Here is an 18,244-nt window from a genome sequence, read left to right on the forward strand (position 1 = left end):
GCTGGTTCAACTCAGCTGTTCTGGCTCAAAGTCCTCTCTCCCTGATTCAGTGGGCTTTTCTTTCAGCCTCTGAATTTCTCTGCTTGGCCACTAGCTCTAACAATCTTTTCTAATCATCTGGATACTTCATTTTCTCTTGCTCATTCTGTCTTTACTGGTGTCTAGCTAGTTCTCTCTTTAGTCTGTCTCTGTAAAACTCTCCCAGTAAAACTGCCTCATCCTCCCTCTCTGTGCTGCTCCACTCTCCCTCTCAACTCTACTGCACTGCTCTCCAGGAATTCTACTGTCTTCCTGTGCTGTACTCTCTCCTACACTGTCTGTCTCTCCCTTGAGTAGTTTCGCTTTCCCCTCTCCTCTTGTGAGAGTTGGGCGTATCCTATTCTGTCTTATCTTTCTCTGATTTGTCACTTTTTTCACCATTCAATTAAGACAACACTTTCAAACATGGGTGCTTCCTTCTACAAATTAACTTTACCTTCATTGTATGAGATTATAGGTTAGTACTAAGGGCATGTCTGAGTCTCAGCCAGTGGGATTAAAGGTGTGGGCTAAGGGCTGAGTCACGCCCTAACTAGAAACAGGTTCAAATATCCATTAATACACGTGCATCCTGTGTTCTTAACCACTGAGCCATCTTTCAGCCCCTTCCTTTGGGGGGGGGGGGGGTTTTCTTTTCTTTTCTTTCTTTTTTCTTGTTATTTTGTTTTATTTTGTTTGTTTTGGTTTTTTGAGACAGAGTTTCTCTATGTTCTCTGTAGAACAGGCTAGCCTCAGATCCACCTGTCTTTGTCTCCCAAGTGCTGAGATTAAAGCACGTACCACTACCTCCACCCAGCTAGGCTTCACTTTTTAGAAGTTCCAAGAGGTCACTAGCTCAAACATGACTGTATTAGGTGGAAGTTTGGACCAGATGTATAAAGTGAGAACATGACTGTTTCAAGGTATGGTTGAGGTTTTTCTTGTAGATATGAGAGATGCACAGCCAGAGACATCTGGAAAAGCCCATAGCAAGAAGAGAAAGTAGTAGACTAAACATGACCAGCAGAACCAACTGAACCTGGCCATGAGAGGGAGAGAGAGCTGCAGAGAGCAGAGAGAGCAATTGGTCGAGGGAGAAGAAGAGTGTAGAATGTGGGCAAAGGAGACCAAGGGAAGGGTGGGAGGGGGCAAGAGAAAGCCAAAAGAGTGCATGGCCAAAATGGCAGGGTTAAATAAGAATGAGAAGGGAAGGAAAGCCCGTGAGCTATTAGAGAAATTTAGAGTAGGGGTTGGGGAGAGATCTGAGAAGAGCCACAGGTACTGAGTCATCCTAGAGGCCACTTGTGCTACGGCAGTGGTTCTCAACCTTCTGGATGCTGAGACCCTTGACTATGGTTCTTCAGATTTCAGTGACCCCAACCATAAAAATATTTCATTGCTACTCTATAACTGCAATTTTGCTAGTGTTGAGAACTGTAATGTAAACATCTGACCCACAGGTTCAGGCCTACTGTGCTAGTGTTTGCCAATAAGCATCGCAATTAGCCATTTACCTTAAGGTTTGTTTGTTTCTTTTTGTTTTGCTTTTGTTTTTGTTTTTACCTGACCATGGCGGGGGAGGGGGGGTAGATTCAAATTATAACAGCCCTCAGCTCCTAGAAGCTTCTGTGAGTTTCTGCAGGTTGAAGTTGTCTCTAGGCTCAAGGCTTCACTTCTGTGATAGCAGGCTCTTAAGCCAGCATTCCCACACAGCTCTTTGTTTGCATTTTTAGCATTTCAATGACAGCTTCTAACCACAGACTCTTGGTCTCAAGAGGTATGAATCATTAAACTCTCTATTTGTATTTGTATTTATATTATTTATAGACTTATTTGGTGCTGAGGATTAAACACAGGCCCTTACCCATACTAAAGTACACCCCCAGGCCTGAACTCATTCTTATTAGCGCTCTGGTCACAGGGCAAAGACCTTGACTGGTCAGCTCCTGGCCTGCTGATGGAAGGAAGCATCAGCTCTGCTGACTGGAGGATGTGATCATGCAGAACCGAGAGCATCCACCGCAGTGGAAACTCCTATACCTTTGGAGTGCTAAGGGTTTCCCTCTGGACTTCATGGTATTGTCAAGGTGATACCAGAACCTTAAATAAGCGGTGTAAAGAAAGCAACCATTAACTCCGTGTGTCTGCTGAACATACAGAGGGCGGATATAAGCATGTATGTGTCCATATGCATGCAGTACACGCATGGCAGCAGGGTTACATGGAACTATTCCTCAGCACTTAGGAGGCTAAGACAGAAAGGTGAGTGTTCAAAGCTGTCTGGACTGCATAGGAAGACCCTTTCTCAAACAGACAAGCAAACAAGGCGGCTAGAGAGACAGCCCAGAGGTTAAGAATAACTGCTGCTCACACGGAGAACTTGAGGTCAGTCCCCAGCACTGACCTCAGGGCAGTGGCATACAACCACCTGTAACTCTAACTCCAGGTCTCTCTAAGCACCTGTACTCATAAGCACATAAACACACACACACACACACACACACACACACACACACACACACGGACACACACACACTTATATTGCACATAGTTTAAAAATATAAATTCCTTTTTTTTTTTAACAAAAAAAAAATAGTACAACATATTACCAAAGCTCTCAAGAAAGCTGAACTAGCTCGTGTTTTACTGCCTTGACACAGGGCAGGGTCACCTTGGAACAGAGAACCTAAACTGAGGAGTATTTGATGGCCTTTAGGAAAGCCTGTGGGCATTTTTTTTGATGATTGATCTGGGTGGGTTCAACCCAAGGCTGTCCATTCCACCCTGTCCTGAGTTGTATAATAAAGCAGGCTGGGCAAGCCATGGAGAGCAAGCCAGTAAGCAGCATTCCTCAACGGACTCTGCTTGAATTCCTGCCCTGACTTCCCTCCATGGTAGACTATTAACCTAGAAACTAAATAAACCCTCCTCTCCAAGTTGTGTTTTGTCATGGTGTTTTACCTCAGCAATAGGAAGCAAAGGAGAACAGAAGCCAAGAGTTATATTGCACACCTGCTATGTAACAGATGGCAGAGATAAAGACTGTTACAAAACAGAGGAGGGTTGGGCTGCAGTGGCAGAGCACTCCCTGCATGAGGCCATGTGTTTGCTCCCTAGCATCAAAAAGAAAGGAAGAGAGAGTGTTGTTAAGATGTACATAGGCAAGATATATATAAAAAAAATGACTAGCAGCCATGGGGTGAAAACCCATGAGGACATACATACCACTGAAGAGCCACTGCTACCCATGGTGCCCAGAGCACCTGTGCTTACCCGCAGCGCACCGTCTTGGAGTACTTTTTGTCACTAGGTGAGGTTCATGAATGTGTGGTCTGTGTGGTCCTATTGGATCTCTTAGAAAGACCTGAACTCTGGTATGATGTCTTGCTGACTCCATCTTGAAAACCTTATTGTTACAATTGTAATGAGATCTATATTTTCCCCTTTGCAGTAAGACCCACTGACTACACAGTGAGTGAAGAGAGAGAGTGAGAGAGAGAGAGAGAAGAGAAGAGAGAAGGAAGGAAGGAAGGAAGGAAGGAAGGAAGGAAGGAAGGAAGGAAGGAAGGAAGGAAGGAAGGGGAAGGGAAGAGAAGAGAAGAGAAGAGAAGGGAAAGGGGGAAAGGGAAAAAAGGGAAAAGGGGGAAAAGGGGAAAGGAAAGGGAAAAAGGGAAAAGGGGAAAGGAAAAGGAAAGGAAAGGAAAGGAAAGGAAAGGAAAGGAAAGGAAAGGAAAAAGAAAAGAAAGGAGAGGAAGAAAGACATGATTATTTGTTTCTGGGTATGGTGGAGGAGAAGGTTTATTGTAGGTGTGTGGGAGAGCACAGCCAGAGGCAGGGACATCTGGAAGAGTCTAGAGTAGGTCATGTGAGGAGATTTGGGAGTGGAAAAGAGAGTCAAGAGGTCAGGAGAGTAAAGGGTAGACAAAAGGAAGGTCCAGGTAACCCAAGTGGCTGGATTATATAGGGAAGGGAAGCTGGGGGAAGGACAGACTAGCCTTTGGGCTGGAGAAGTTTAGGGTAGGGTAGGGTATGCCAGCCATACCCTATAATAGGTAGGGACTAAGGGATGCTGGAAGAACGTGGTAGCCAGGTCAGGTTTAATATGTTAAGTGGGCACCTTAGTTACCAATGGCCCCAGGTTTGAGACCTAACACATAATTTTTCACAGAACTTAATAGGACAATTTTCAGTTTCATATGCAAATACACACAGCAGCAACAACAACAACAGCCACAACAAACAAAAACCCCACTTAGGATAGCTAAACCAATCTTTAATAGCCAAAGAACTACTGGAGATATCACCATCCTTGTGCTGGCTAGATTTCTTAACGCAGACTATAGTCGTGTGAATGGAGGAAACTTCAATTGAGAAAATGCCTCTATAAGATCAGACTGCAGGCAAATCTGCTGGGCATTTTCTTCATTAGTGATTGATGGGAGAGGGCCCAGCTCATTGTGGGCGGTGCCACTCCAGGGCTGGTGGACCTGAGTTCTGTAAGAAAGCAGATTGAGAGCCATGATGAGCAACTCAGTAAGCAGCACTCCTCCATGGCTCTGCATCAGCTCCTGCCTCTTCAGGTTCCTGCCCTTTTCGAGTTCCTGTCCTGACTTTTTTCAATGATGAACAGTGATGTGAAAGTGTAAACCAGACAAGCCATTTCTTTCCCAACTTGCTTTTACTCATGGTGTTTCATCACAGCAATAAAACCCTATCTAAGACAATCTCCAATCTCAAATTGGAGAGATACAGAGATACAGTAATAAAAACAGCAAAACCGGGGCTGGTGAGACGGCTCAGCGGGTAAGAGCACTGACTGCTCTTCCGAAGGTCCTGAGTTCAAATCCCAGCAACCACATGGTGGCTCACAACCATCCTTAATGAAATCTGATGCCCTCTTCTGGTGCTGTCTGAGGACAGCTACAGTGTGCTTACATATAATAAATAGATAAATCTTTAAAAAAAAAAAAAAAAAAAAAAAAAAAAAAGAGCAAAACCCCAAAACAACAGACACACATTGATCAATAGAATAGAACTAAAGACCCAGACACATGTTCACATACATATGGAACCCAATTTTTTAAAATAAAGAAATCAGAAATACACACTGGGGGAAAAAAAAAAAAAAGACAGCATCTTCAACAGATGCTGTTAACTGGATGGCTACATATAGAAAAATAGATCCATATTTATCACCCTGCAGAAAACTCTACCCCAAATGGATCAAAGACCTCAACATAAGGCCAGTTACCCTGAACCTAATAGAAGAGAGAGCGAAAACTAAGTTTGAACTCATTGGCACAGGAAAAGCCTTTCTGAACAGAACACTAGTAACACAGGTCCTAAGATCAACAATAAGTGGGACCCCATGAAACTGATAAGCTTGTGCACAGCAAAGGAACTGTCAATTGGAAGAGAGCAGCAGCCTACAGAATGGGAAAAGATTTTTACCAGCTATACATCCAATAGAGGGCTAAAAAGCTAAAATATAGAAAGAACTAAACAAGCTGGGTGTGGTGGTGCACGCCTTTAATCCCAGCACTCGGGAGGCAGAGGCAGGCAGATTTCAGAGTTGGAGGCCAGCCTGGTCTACAGAGTGAGTTCCAGGACAGCCAGGGCTACACAGAGAAACTCTGTCTTGAAAAAAACAAAACAAAACAAAACAAAACAAAACAAAACAAAACAAAACAAAACAAAACAAAACGAAGCAAACAAACTAAAGGCTCCCTTCTCTTTCCAGTAGTCCTGGCATGCTTCAGTCTCCTCTCTGAGCCTCCCACACCCTTAGCCACACCTCCGAGATAGGGCTTTTATGATGCTCTCTTTCCGGCTCCCTCCTTGAGCATGTCACCTGCTTCCTAAGCGTGTCTGCCAGTAAGGCTGCCAGGGCCTTCACAACCCTCATCCTCCACCCTCAACAGAGCCCCCACCAGCCCCACAACTGAGGGGACAATGGGAAAGGTGGTGTCATCCGAGCTCCAGGCATTTCCTGTATCTGGTCACAGACACAGTAGAGAGGTCTTCTGCAGAAAGCAGAGATATGGCAGGCCCAGCTGCTGGAGGGACTGGGAGAGCAGCGGGAGGAAGATAGATGCCGTAGCTTCTCTTTCTTCCCATGACCTAGTGATATAATGAGAGGTCTGTTTGGTTTTGAGGCAAGTTCTCACTGTGAATCTTTGGCTAGCCTAGAACTCAGAGATGTTTGTGTCTCTAACCCCCAAGTGCTGAAATTAAAGGTATGTACCACTATGCCAGGAACATATTTCATGTTTTTCGTTTGTTTTTTCGAGACAGGGTTTCTCTGTATAGTCCTGGCTGTCCTGGAACTCACTTTGTAGACCAGACTGGCCTCGAACTCAGAAATCTGCCTGCCTCTGCCTTCCGGGTGCTGGGATTAAAGGCGTGTGGCACCACACCCAGCTTTTTTCTTGGTGATGCTAGAATCTGGGGCCTTGTACAGGCTGGCCAAGAAAACTACTACTGGGCTGTAGCTCAGGCCAGATTAGGAATGCCCCCCAGTTGCTGGCCCACAGATACGAAACCCTTGGATTTTCCTTAGTGGTAGGTTGAGAGGAATGCTTTTGTTAGTCACAAGTCCCTTTTAACCCAGTGTATGCTAATGAGATGGCTCTTGGTGGGCCCCTAGATAGCTTCAGAATGGGGGCTGGGAACCACCCATTTGGTGGAGGTTGGAACTTTATTTTTTTTATTTTTTATTTATTTATTTTTTTTTGGTTTTTTTCGAGACAGGGTTTCTCTGTGTAGCCCTGGCTGTCCTGGAACTCACTTTGTAGACCAGGCTGGCCTCGAACTCAGAAATCCGCCTGCCTCTGCCTCCCAAGTGCTGGGATTAAAGGCGTGCGCCACCACGCCCGGCTGGAACGTTAAACCCCATTCCTGGAACTCTAAGGAAAAGACAAAGGCTAGAGACTAAATTCAGTTGCCAGTGGCCAGTGGCTAGTGGCTTTTTCAGACCTGTGCTAGGGCCTCAATAAAATCCCTCCTCATGAGGTTGGGAAGCTTCCTGTCAAGTGAACATTTGAAGGTTCCAAAAGGGTAGTGCATAGAGAGACACGTGTTCCCAGCCCTGTTCTCCATACCCACTCAACCATTCCTGAATTATATGCTTTATAATAAACCAATAGTGGTTTTTAAAAGTGACTTTCTGAGTTCCATGGAAGGGTTGCAATCGTAGGAAACCCCAGTTTAGAGCCAAGAGGATGGGACAAGGACCCACAGTGTAGATAGAGACAGCCAACTCCCACAAGTTGTCCTCTGTCCCACAAGTGACTCACATAGACACTGGTGTGTGCATGTGCACACACACAAGTAAGTGTAATTTTTCAAAACAGCTAAACCTCTCAATTTATGGTTGGAAGGTGAGAAATACAAGATGCCCAATGCCCAGTGTTGTAAATCAGGCACACTACAGCCAGACAGCCTGTCTTTGAATGACTTAGTTTATGTCATTACCTGCTGCTACCATGTGTGGTGCATAGTGACAAGCGCCCCCTTTAAAAGGTCCCAGGCACTCCAAAGTCATTCACTCCATCTTGTTTGTTCTCTCTCTCTCTTTCATTCCCACTCTGGCCTTTTGCCCTCTCCCCTCCCCCAGTAAACCTGTTGAGCCAGATTTTTTCATGGCATGATCTCTTAGTGGGACACCTTGGCCCCCAACTCACCAAGGGAATCTTTTTTTTGCTTTATCCTAACACCTAGGGCTTGTGATGGATATCTGACATAGGGACAATATTGGGGCACTGAACCCCTTATTCTGTGGGTCTGCACTAACTCTCAGATGTAAATGTCAGAAGTATATTGAATGGACATCTTGGATGGTTGGATCATGGGTAAAAATGAATGTATCTGGTGTCACACATTTTGAGCACAGAAATAGCTCATTCCTACCATCCACTCTTAGATTATTTGAATCTATCTGAATCTAGCCAGAGACAGCTCAATGGAAAATGCTAACTTCAGAAGACATCAGGGCTACCTAATTGGGGGGTGGGGTATGGTTCTGAATACAAACACGCCAGGACCTGTTCTGTAAGGAAACAGTGTACCCATAAAGCAACAAACTTCAATACTCACTGAAAGACTATGACAAACCCAAGTGTGGGATGGCCTTCTCAAGGAGAGCTGGAATTCAGGGTTTTAGCACTGATCTTACACACTGTCTTAGTGACTCTCAGGTTACCTCTCAAATGCTTGCCAAGAGCTTCCCCTGTTTTCTTTTTGATTACTGAGACTGGAGGGTGGCTCCAGGGGTGGCTTAGATGGGATTAATATCTGATAAGATAAAGCCAGGAGCTGTTAGGATTGCAGAAAGGGTTTAGGGAGTGCCTTTCACTGTGAAGGGGACTTGGAGGGGATTCCTGGGAAATTAAAGGGTAACAACTGGAAAGGGAGGGAAGGCCTACAGCAAATGTTAATTGCTTGGAGTTCTTCATTCTCACTTTAGTTCTTCATTCTCACTTTCGGCCAGGCTCCCATAGTGATTGGCTGGAAATGTAGTTCAGTTACAGGGTTTGCCTAACATGCTAGACCCTGTGTTCTATCAGTGTGCACAGGCATGCATGCATGCATGCATGCATGCATGCAGACAGACAGACACACACACACACACACAAACAATATACATACACGGTAGTACAGGATGCTAGCCACAGAACACTGTGGGGACTGAGCATATACGAGTAGTTTGCCTGGAGCAAAATGTAGAGCCACATGTACTGCCCACAGTTCAGCCCCATGAATATTTCCCTTTACCAGGGTCCTGCAGGGCTGTCCCAGGAAGGGGTTATAATGCTGCATCTGTCCACTTCTGTGTGCTGCCTGCATAGCACTTAGAGGATGACCATGTCCTAGTCTTTTCTTCCTCAGACAGCTGCACACAGGCTACACACAAACACAGCACTTCTGTGTGCAGGGATTTAAATGTGCTCGAGTTTGGTGAGTGTTCTGGACGCAAACCCCTGCAGATCCAGAATGGCAAGTGCACGTACGTACTTTGCTCGTAATCTTTGAAACTTTTAATCTCTGCTGGGAACCCCATAAGATGGATGTTTCTCTTTCTCTCTCTCTCTCTCTCTCTCTCTCTCTCTCTCTCTCCCCCCACACACATAACCACCACATGAGTAATTGTATATGGATTATATAGGAGCTCATACATTGGGCAAGGTGGTGGTATGCACACGTTTAATCCCAGCACTTGGGAGATAGAGGCAGTTGGATCTCTGTGAGTTTGAGACCAACCTGGTCTACAGAGTGAGTTGTTAGACAGCCAGAGCTACACAGAGAAACCCTGTCTCAAAAAACAAAAATCGCTGGGTGGTGGTGGCACACGCCGTTAATCCCAGCACTCGGGAGGCAGAGGCAGGCGGATTTCTGAGTTCCGAGGCCAGCCTGGTCTACAGAGTGAGTTCCAGGACAGCCCTGCTTGTGGACGTTGTACATCGTGGTGCGCACTAGGCTCCGCACCACGATGTACAACGTCCACAAGCAGATCTTATGACCCCTAGGTTATATGAATACCTCTGAAGTTTAAGAATTGATTATCTAGCCGGGCATGGTGGCACACGCCGTTAATCCCAGCACTCGGGAGGCAGAGGCAGGTGGATTTCTGAGTTCGAGGCCAGCCTGGTCTACAAAGTGAGTTCCAGGACAGCCAGGGCTACACAGAGAGAAACCCTGTCTCGAAAAATACTGCTTGTGGACGTTGTACATCGTGGTGCGGAGCCTAGTGCGCACCACGATGTACAACGTCCACAAGCAGCAGGGTTTCTCTGTGTAGCCCTGGCTGTCCTGGAGCACTTTGTAGACCAGGCTGGCCTCGAACTCAGAAATCCGCCTGCCTCTGCCTCCCGAGTGCTGGGATTAAAGGCGTGCGCCACCACGCCCAGCGGAACTGCTTGTGGACGTTGTACATCGTGGTGCGGAGCCTAGTGCGCACCACGATGTACAACGTCCACAGCAGTTTTTTCGAGACAGGGTTTCTCTGTATAGCCCTGGCTGTCCTGGAACTCACTTTGTAGACCAGGCTGGTCTTGAACTCAGAAATCCTCCTGCCTCTGCCTCCCAAGTGCTGGGATTAAAGGCGTGCGCCACCACGCCCAGCGGAACTCACTTTGTAGACCAGGCTGGCCTTGAACTCAGAAATCTGCCTGCCTCTGCCTCCTGAGTGTTGGGATTAAAGGCGTGCGCCACCACCGCCCGGCTTTATTTTGTGTTTTGGCTTCTTGAGGAAACCCACAACCTTTCCTGCTTCCCATTAGCCTACACCACAGCAGACATTAAGAATCAGTCACTTAGGATCTGAGTTTGGACCCCGGCATTCTTGAAACAAACTGGAATGATCTCGTCTATACCTGTAACCCCACTGCTTGAGGAGTTGAGACAGGAGGATTGCTGGGGCTTGCTGACTGACATACTACTTAACAATTGCAAGTCCAGGGAGCACCCGTGCTTCAGAGGACTAAGGGGAGAGTAATGGAGGGCACCAGTGCCCTACTCTGGCATCCCCATGGGTGCATGTACTACAGTCAGGGACAACACACATATGTGTACATATACTACACTCATAGATAAATGAGCATGCATGTACTGAATTCATAGACAACATATATATGCATAGATATACTACAATCACATAGCACACATCATATGTATATATACTACACCCAGACAACATGTGTGTACATATACTACACTCATACATAATGCACACATATATGCTTGCATGTACTATACTTATAGTTAACACATAGATGGGTGTATATATTATACTCACAGATTACACACACACACACCTCAAAATAAAACAAAATCTACAAAATAAATAAAATGCAATAGTTAAAGGATATAAATTGATACTTTTCTTTTTGCATAACAATCATGAAAATAGATATTAATGAGTGATGTATGAATACCGAGCCTGTCAAATGTTATTGTTGCCTGACAGAAAGCCCAAGGCTGGCCATTCCTGTGTTTCCTAGAAAGCCAGGGAGATTGAAAAATGTGCATCTCTTTTGAATGTGTTTTGTTTATCAGTTTCCATAACTTTTCTCTTCTAAGAATGTAGAAAACAAAAGGTGACACCATCATATGCCAGGGCATGATTCCCAAAGAGGAGCTTACAAGGACCCCTGTGCTGTGACATGTGGATGAATACCCAGTGAGGTGTGGGCTTTTCAGTCAAGGAAGTGAAAAGCATGAGGTTGGTATTGCTTCCCCGTTTGTCTCCAAGAGGGGCTCACTCTAAACCTTTTCTGGAGTCTCTGTCTGTTCGTCCCAGTAGAGACAGCCCTGATAGAAGAGAGTCTACGCAAGTTCAGCTTGTGAGTCAAGGGGGTTATTGGGGTTATTTATGGGAGCATAAGGAGCATGGAAGACTATGCATAATGGCAGCTGTGCCACCAGAAAGGCCGCTAAACGTGGCAGTCACAGCATAAAACTGCATCATGGAGTCTCCTGCACAATTTGCAGCCATCTTTCCCAGAGGGTTTGCTCTTCCCTAGAATCGTCCATTATCCATATAACTTCAAGGATGAGGCCTTTTGAGTCTTGTAATTTTCATGAACTTCCAGAGTCTTGCAAGTTTCTTCTGAGTTTCATGAGATACCCTTGAGATACCTCCCTCCTTCCAGAAGGGGATGTTTCAATCTAGAGACACATGGGGACCTAACAGACTTCCCAACTTTTTGACTTAGGAGTCCTATTTTCATATATGGGGGCTACATTCAAAAGAATGGAATTCAGAGAACACTCCTACAGAGATGGATGCTGTTTTGAATAGCAAGGGAGGGATGCTTATGATAAGAACTAGGCAGTCTTACCTTTATTTTTTGACTTATTTCTTCAAATGCTGGTGCCTATTGTCTGATGGGAAAGGTGATGGATGGATCACTGTGCCCTTTATCTGGAGCTGGAGTAGGAACCTATGTTCTTTATTGAACTCCTTGAGTTTCCTGATGAGGAACCTCATGTTCAGAGAAATAAAGTGCCCTGCCCAAGGTCTGTGAGAGCACCAGAGCCTGATAAATTAGAAAGCTGAAAAGAAAAAGGATGGTCAAAGCAGAATATAAATATGCATGCCTGCATGTGTGCATGCATGTGCAGAGGCCAGAAAGACACCGGGTAGTCTGTATCACCCTCCACCTCATCCTTTAAGATGGGGTCTTTCATTGAACTTAGAGCTAGGCTGGTAGACAGTAAGCCTCAGTTATCCTTCTGTCTCTAACTCCAGAAGCCCTGGGGTCACAGGTATACTAAGGCCAAGTTCAGCTCTATTTTACAGGTATTTAAATTTAGATACTCTCTCTTGTGCAGCAATTGCTCTTACCAGCTGAGCTATCTCCTTAGACCCCTGGAATTCTTTGTTCTAAAGAGAACATTATTCAAAGAGCTTCCTCAGCCTAGAGCTCTGTGTGTGTCCCCTCCCTCCCCCCTTTTCTCCTTTATTCACCCCAGACAAATGTTTACTGCTGAGCTATTATACACCCCTAGCCTGTCCTATTCTTCTGAGATTCATGTCCTCACAACATGGACCTTCTGACAAGTAAATGTGGCTTGGGATTGGCTTCTCAATTGAGCACCCTTTGAGGAATTTGACAACTTGGAGGCAGAGAGTTGGGAGCTGTTTATATAAGAATGTGGCCTGAAAACAAGCAGGAGCGTTTGTTCAATCGTGGGTTTTGTAGTTACTCCTGCTGCAGAGTCTCCTTCACAAGAGGAAAGCCCTTTACCATCAGCCATTTAGAGAGAAGCCATGTGCTGCTCTGTGGGCTGTGTTCTCCTCCAGCAGGTGCTTTCCGTAATTGGCTGGTTTTCGATGATTGAGCAACTCCATAGTTTGACCAGGCATTTCCAGATCTTCTCTGGGAGAAAAGAGTCATTGGCTGCGGTTCCCAAGGGAAAACCAGCTCTGACGTCAAAGCTTTTAGAACCCAACCTGTAACTTACACATTAGGAATTGCCACAGGTGATTCTAGTTAGAAGCACCCTTCACTCCAAGGGGTTGACAACGTCAGTACAGAAGCAGTTTAGGTCACCAGCATCCACAGAGCCACCCTAAGGTCTCAACATGCTTTCTCCTTTTGCCTCATCTATTGAAAACCCAGCTCCCAACACGTTCTAGAGCAGTGGTTCTCAGCCTTCCTGATCCTGCGACCCTTTAAGATAGTTCCTTGTTTTGTGGTGACTCCCAATCATAAAATTATTTTTGTTGCTATTTCATAACTGTAAAATTTTGGTACTGTCATGAATTGTAATGTAAATCTCTGTTTTCCAATGGTCTTAGGTGACCCCTGTGAAGGGGTTGTGTGACCCCAAAAGGGTCGCAGTCCCATAGGTTGAGAACCACTGCTTTAGAAGGTAAGGCTTTGGGAGGTGGAGATGTTAGCTCAGTTGGCAGAGTGCTTGCCAGGCATGCAGGAAGTCCTGGTTCCTCCCAAAGCATGGGGTAAACACCCAGGTGGTGTTGCATGCCTGCAATTCTAGCATTGAGAGGCAGAGGCGGGAATGGTCAGGCTGTGGAAACTGAGTCCATGAGAAGAGGACTAGTACCCTTAAGAGAGAGGCCTCACCCTGATATAGCTACCTTTTCACATTACTGTGAAAAAAATTGAAGAGAAAGAGTTATTTGGGCTTACAGTTTGAGCAGTCTTCATTTATAACGGCAGAGAAGGCACAGCATACTTCACACTGTGGAGAACGTGTCTGGGATTCCTCAAATTTCCCCAGAGCAGGAAGCAGAGACAGAGAGGGGAAGAACTTGGGTTAGAAACAGGCTTGACTATGACCTCTAAGGCGAGGCTCTACTGATCCACTTCCTGTAGTCACGTTCCACATTGTAAGGTTCTCCAATCTTTCTGAACGGTGCCACCACGTGGAGACCAAGTGTTCAAACACTGTAGGGACATTACGTATTCAAACCATTACCCCTACTGTGGGAAGGTATAGTACAAAAGTTATAGAAGTTAGGTCCTCCTCAGACACCACATCTGTTGGTGTCGAGACACTGGACTTTCTAGATGGTAGAATTCTGAGAAATGAATTGCTGTTTGTAAGCCGCCAGTCTATCCCAGTCTGTGACATCATGGTGTAGCCTCCCACACAAAGACAAGCATCTACTGATACATATGTTTCTCTGCTCCTTTGTTTATTTGCTTTGTGAGTCAGAGTTTGTTTGTTTGTTTTTAAACAGAATTTCACTATGTAGCCTGGCTAAAACTAATGTAGACTAGGCTAGCTTCAAATTCACAGAAATACACCTGACTTTATCTCCCAAGTCCTAGGCTTACAAACTTGTGCCATCACTTGGGCCTTATTTGATTGACAGACAGGGAGCTCGTCTTGCAGTAGGCTTGGGAGGTGCCACTGCCCATTACTGCACCAGAACGCAGAGTGATCAGCCTAACGGAACCTGCTTTTCCTCCGGCTTTTCTGGAAGTCTGGTTGTACAGTTAGTTATTATTTATGGTGGTATGTCTCAGGCTTCTCCCCATTTATTTAACTATCAACTTAGAATGGATACCCAACTCCTTACTGACAGAATATATGTAACAGGCACAGCTACATCGGCACAGCTGTGTAGTGTGTTCGTAGAGCAGGTAGAACTGGATTCTGAAGGAGCCCTGGGATCTCCTTATTGGTCATTACAGGTGACCTGTGCCCTCAGTGTTTCCTCTGGATTCCAAATTCTGCAGAAGAAAAGGGAGGCATTAGGTCCCCAACTTGTAAAAGCTGCGAAGTCCCAAATCAAACTCCAGAAAGAGACCTACTTATCTTCTACCTATCTATCTATCTATCTATCTACCTATCTATCTATCTACCTACCTGTCTGTCTGTTTATCTATCTATCTATCTATCTATCTATCTATCTATCTATCTATCTATCTAGGTATCCCCCTCCCTCTCTTGAAATCTGCAACAACGACCCACAATCTTGGAGGCTAACAAGGGGATGGGGAGGGCTTCTCTTAGCCGCACAGACTCCTGGGACATCACTGTTAAGCCTTTGACAAAGTTTGTACTCTCCAGTGGTAAATTTCTTTTTATTTATTTACTTATTTATTTTTTGAGACAGGGTTTCTCTGTGTAGTCCTGGCTGCCCTGGAACTCACTCTGTAGACCAGGCTGGCCTCGAACTTAGAAATCTGCCTGCCTCTGTCTCCCAAGTGCTGGGATTAAAGGTGTGCGCCGCCACCACCCGGCTTGTAAATTTCTTTTTTTTTTTTCTTTTAGTCCATCCTTTGTTAAAACACTAGATCACAGCCCCGTGGCAAGTGTTTGTGTGGCAGCGGCCCAGCACGTCTCACTTGGAGGGCCGTGTGATGATGCCCGTGGAGAAGTTGAACAGGTCACTGTTGATCTTGCGCAGGCTACCCACCTCCTCCTCCAGATCAAACACAGATGCTGGCATCATCTGGCTGCCTAGCTTGTTCTTCTCCAGATGGCTGGACAACACTGCCTGCAGCTGCTCCAGACGCTCCAGGTAGCTAGGCTCTTTGCCCTGCAGGTGGAGTCCTAGCTGCAGACGCAGGCCCCCACCCTGGACTTCATCTCCATGCTCAGCCCCCAGCAGGTGCTTGTTGAAGTGGGGCAGGGGCAGGCTGGGCCTGAATTCAGGGTTCAGCATGCTGGGTGGGGCCAGAATGATGGCTGCATTGGTCACTGGGCCTTTGAGGGTGACTGTGCGCAAGCACTGCTTGCTCTTCACGTCCCACAGCCGCACTGATTCATCGTGGGAGCCGGAGAGCAGAACACTGCTGTCTGTTGACACCGACAGGCATGTCACTTGGTTCCTGTGTCCTTTGAAGACCTTCCCTGTGTTCTGCTCAGGCTGGAAGCTATACTCCCTCAGTCCGGGCCAGCTGCACAGGTCCACCTGGAAGATGGAGCCATCGCTGCCTCCGCAGAATAGGTGGTGCTCGGCCAGGTCCATGGTCACAGACGTGATGCCCATGTCAAACAAGACAGACAGCAGCAGGTCCCCCGAGGCGATGGCCCAGAGCTTCACGGTCTGGTCCAATGAAGCGGTGGCCACCCGGGCCATGGGGCCTCCGAAGCCGCAGTGCAGGTCTGTGATCGGGAGCGTGTGCTGGGACCAGACATGTCTTGGGGCCAGGATCCTGGACGGGTCTGCCTGTAGCACACTGCAGAGGCTCCAGGCCAGCGCCAGGCAGTCCTTGCCCGCGGAGACAAAATGGCTGCCATCCCCTGTAAACTTCAGGCAGGACACGTCCTGGTAGTGCCGGCTGAGGATGACCAGGAGGTTCCCGGTGCCAACCTCCCACAGGTAGATGCTCTCTGCAATTCCTGCCAGGACATACAAGCCATTAGGTGCTGTGGTCAGACAGGTGACAGGCCCAGGACACATGATTTTCTGTTGGAGCTGATCCTTACGCTGCAGCTCCCAGGCGCAGATGTAGTTCTGGCCCTGCTGCGCCGCCAGCAGGTACTCGCCATTGAGTAGCGCCAGGCCTCGCAGCCCCACTTGGCCGCCTCGGTAGGTGAGCAGGTTGGCGCCCGAATGAAGCTCCCACACCACGCAGTTCCAGAGCTGCGCCGCAGCGTCAGTACACACCACCACTTCCATGGGCGCCGCCATCTTGCTCTCGGTAAACGTCTTTACGTTGTGTATTTCTTCACTTACTACGTTGACGGGTGGTCACGTGTCTAGGGTGTGAAACCGCTCTGTAGCTGAGGACCTTGAACTTTTGATCCTCCAGCCTCCGTCTACCTTCGGAGTACTGGCCACCACACCCAGTTTTAGCTTTAATTTTTGAGATAGAGCTTTGGTATGCAGCCCAGGCTGGACTCAGAAATCACAACCTGCTTGCCTCTCCACCCTGAGGGGTAGGGTTACAGGTGTGCACCTTCACACCCTGTGGCATCCCTTATTTTAGATATGAGAAAACTGAGACCCGAGGCAGTCAACGGACTCCCTCTGAGTGATGCAACTGTAGCCACTTTCTACCCCATTGTCCAGTATACAACCCCCTCCCCCATGGCTTCACATTAGCACACAGGGACCGGAGTGAAGGCAGACTTGAAGATCCCATGGCACATGAGCCACTTAATCACCTTAAAACTGGGCGTGGTGGCACATTCCTGGAAGCCCTGGAGACAGGAAGAAGTTTAAGATCATCCTTGGCTAAAAATAAGTTTGAGGCCGGCCTTTGTGACATGCGACCCTGTCTCAAAGCAAAAATAAAAACACAACCAACCACCACCACCCAAAAAAACAAAAAACAAAACCCACATGTTTTTAAAAACAAGATTTCTCCTCCCTTCATCACTTTCAAGCAAAGGGCAAAAAAAGTAAAGATGGTATGGACTAGATTAATCTTTGTGAGTTAGAAACTTCAGAACAATAAAGTTTCTGCCCCTCTCGCTCACAAGTTTTGCGCATTCCACTCTGCGGCACTTTCTGTGTGTTTAAGGAAACCCTTCGTCCAGATGAAACTTTGTTCCAATTCTGAGTCAGCCTTGGTTTCACTTTCAAATCACTGCGTAGCAGTCTGGTAAAACGTTGAGGAAGGAGTAAGAAGGGAAAGCTGGAGGGTGGGGCTGGGCGGGGCGAGTGAGCAATAGCTTGTTCAGAGGATGCCACCCGGGAGTAACAGGCAGTAATTAATAACATGGCGGTCAGAGTCACAGCCCTAGTGTTAATTAAAGAGCTTCCTCCTCGCTGGCTTATTCTCTAGGGCCCCCTTGGAGGAGCTCGCGGACTTTAATGCTTCTGTCTGAGGTTGTTCGCATCCGTTGATGGGGACAGGAAGGCCAGGTCCTCAGAGAATCAGAAAACAACAACACAAACCCAATAACAGCCCCTGGGCAGCTGGACTGGCTTCAGGAAGGTACATTGACCTGTACTTCAGAAAGCTTCAGACACATCTCAAATTGAGTTTTTATAACCCGGGTCCTGACTTTTGTCAGGAGAGTGGAGTCTGGAGGGGACAGCTTCAAGATTAGCATATGGTAGAAGCCAACTGGCATAGAAGCACAAACCTTTCTCTGACTCTTACTAGCCGTTTTTCCCTCTGGTACTTGGGACTTCATCAGGGACCCCCTGGGACTGAGCCATAGCTAAAACATTCCCACATTTTAGTGAGTCAGGAGGATCACCCAGATTGAAGTGTAGTCTGTATGAGCCTTGGGGCCAAACTTGGCATTCAGATTTCTCCCGAGTGATACTGATGCTCAGGGCCATGAATAGACT

The 18,244-nt window shown here is 46.7% G+C and overlaps 1 protein-coding gene across 2 annotated transcripts; it reads right to left on the reverse strand.

Annotated features, from left to right (window-relative positions):
- Positions 1–14,279: 14,279 nt before the first annotated feature.
- LOC110298513 (WD repeat-containing protein 18-like) lies at positions 14,280–16,764 on the reverse strand. Of its 2 annotated transcripts, XM_021167810.1 has the most exons (2): positions 15,410–16,764; positions 14,280–14,720 (listed from the first exon to the last, which is right to left on the reverse strand). In XM_021167810.1, the coding sequence occupies exons 1-2, from the start codon at positions 16,628–16,630 to the stop codon at positions 14,676–14,678; spliced, it is 1,266 nt and encodes a 421-aa protein (XP_021023469.1). In that variant the 5' UTR covers positions 16,631–16,764; the 3' UTR covers positions 14,280–14,675. The 2 variants fall into 2 exon arrangements, with proteins under 2 accessions (XP_021023469.1, XP_021023468.1); XM_021167809.1 differs by lacking the exon at positions 14,280–14,720 and having other exon boundaries at positions 15,230–16,764.
- Between the last annotated feature and the right edge of the window lie 1,480 nt (positions 16,765–18,244).

The sequence above is a fragment of the Mus caroli genome, chromosome 7 (genome assembly GCF_900094665.2).
Source record: "Mus caroli chromosome 7, CAROLI_EIJ_v1.1, whole genome shotgun sequence".
Taxonomy (NCBI): Eukaryota; Metazoa; Chordata; class Mammalia; order Rodentia; family Muridae; genus Mus; species Mus caroli.

Excerpts from the sequence above, each read along its gene's own strand:
- LOC110298513 (XM_021167809.1), bottom strand. The coding sequence starts at position 16,630 with ATGGCGGCGCCCATGGAAGTGGTGGTGTGTACTGACGCTGCGGCGCAG.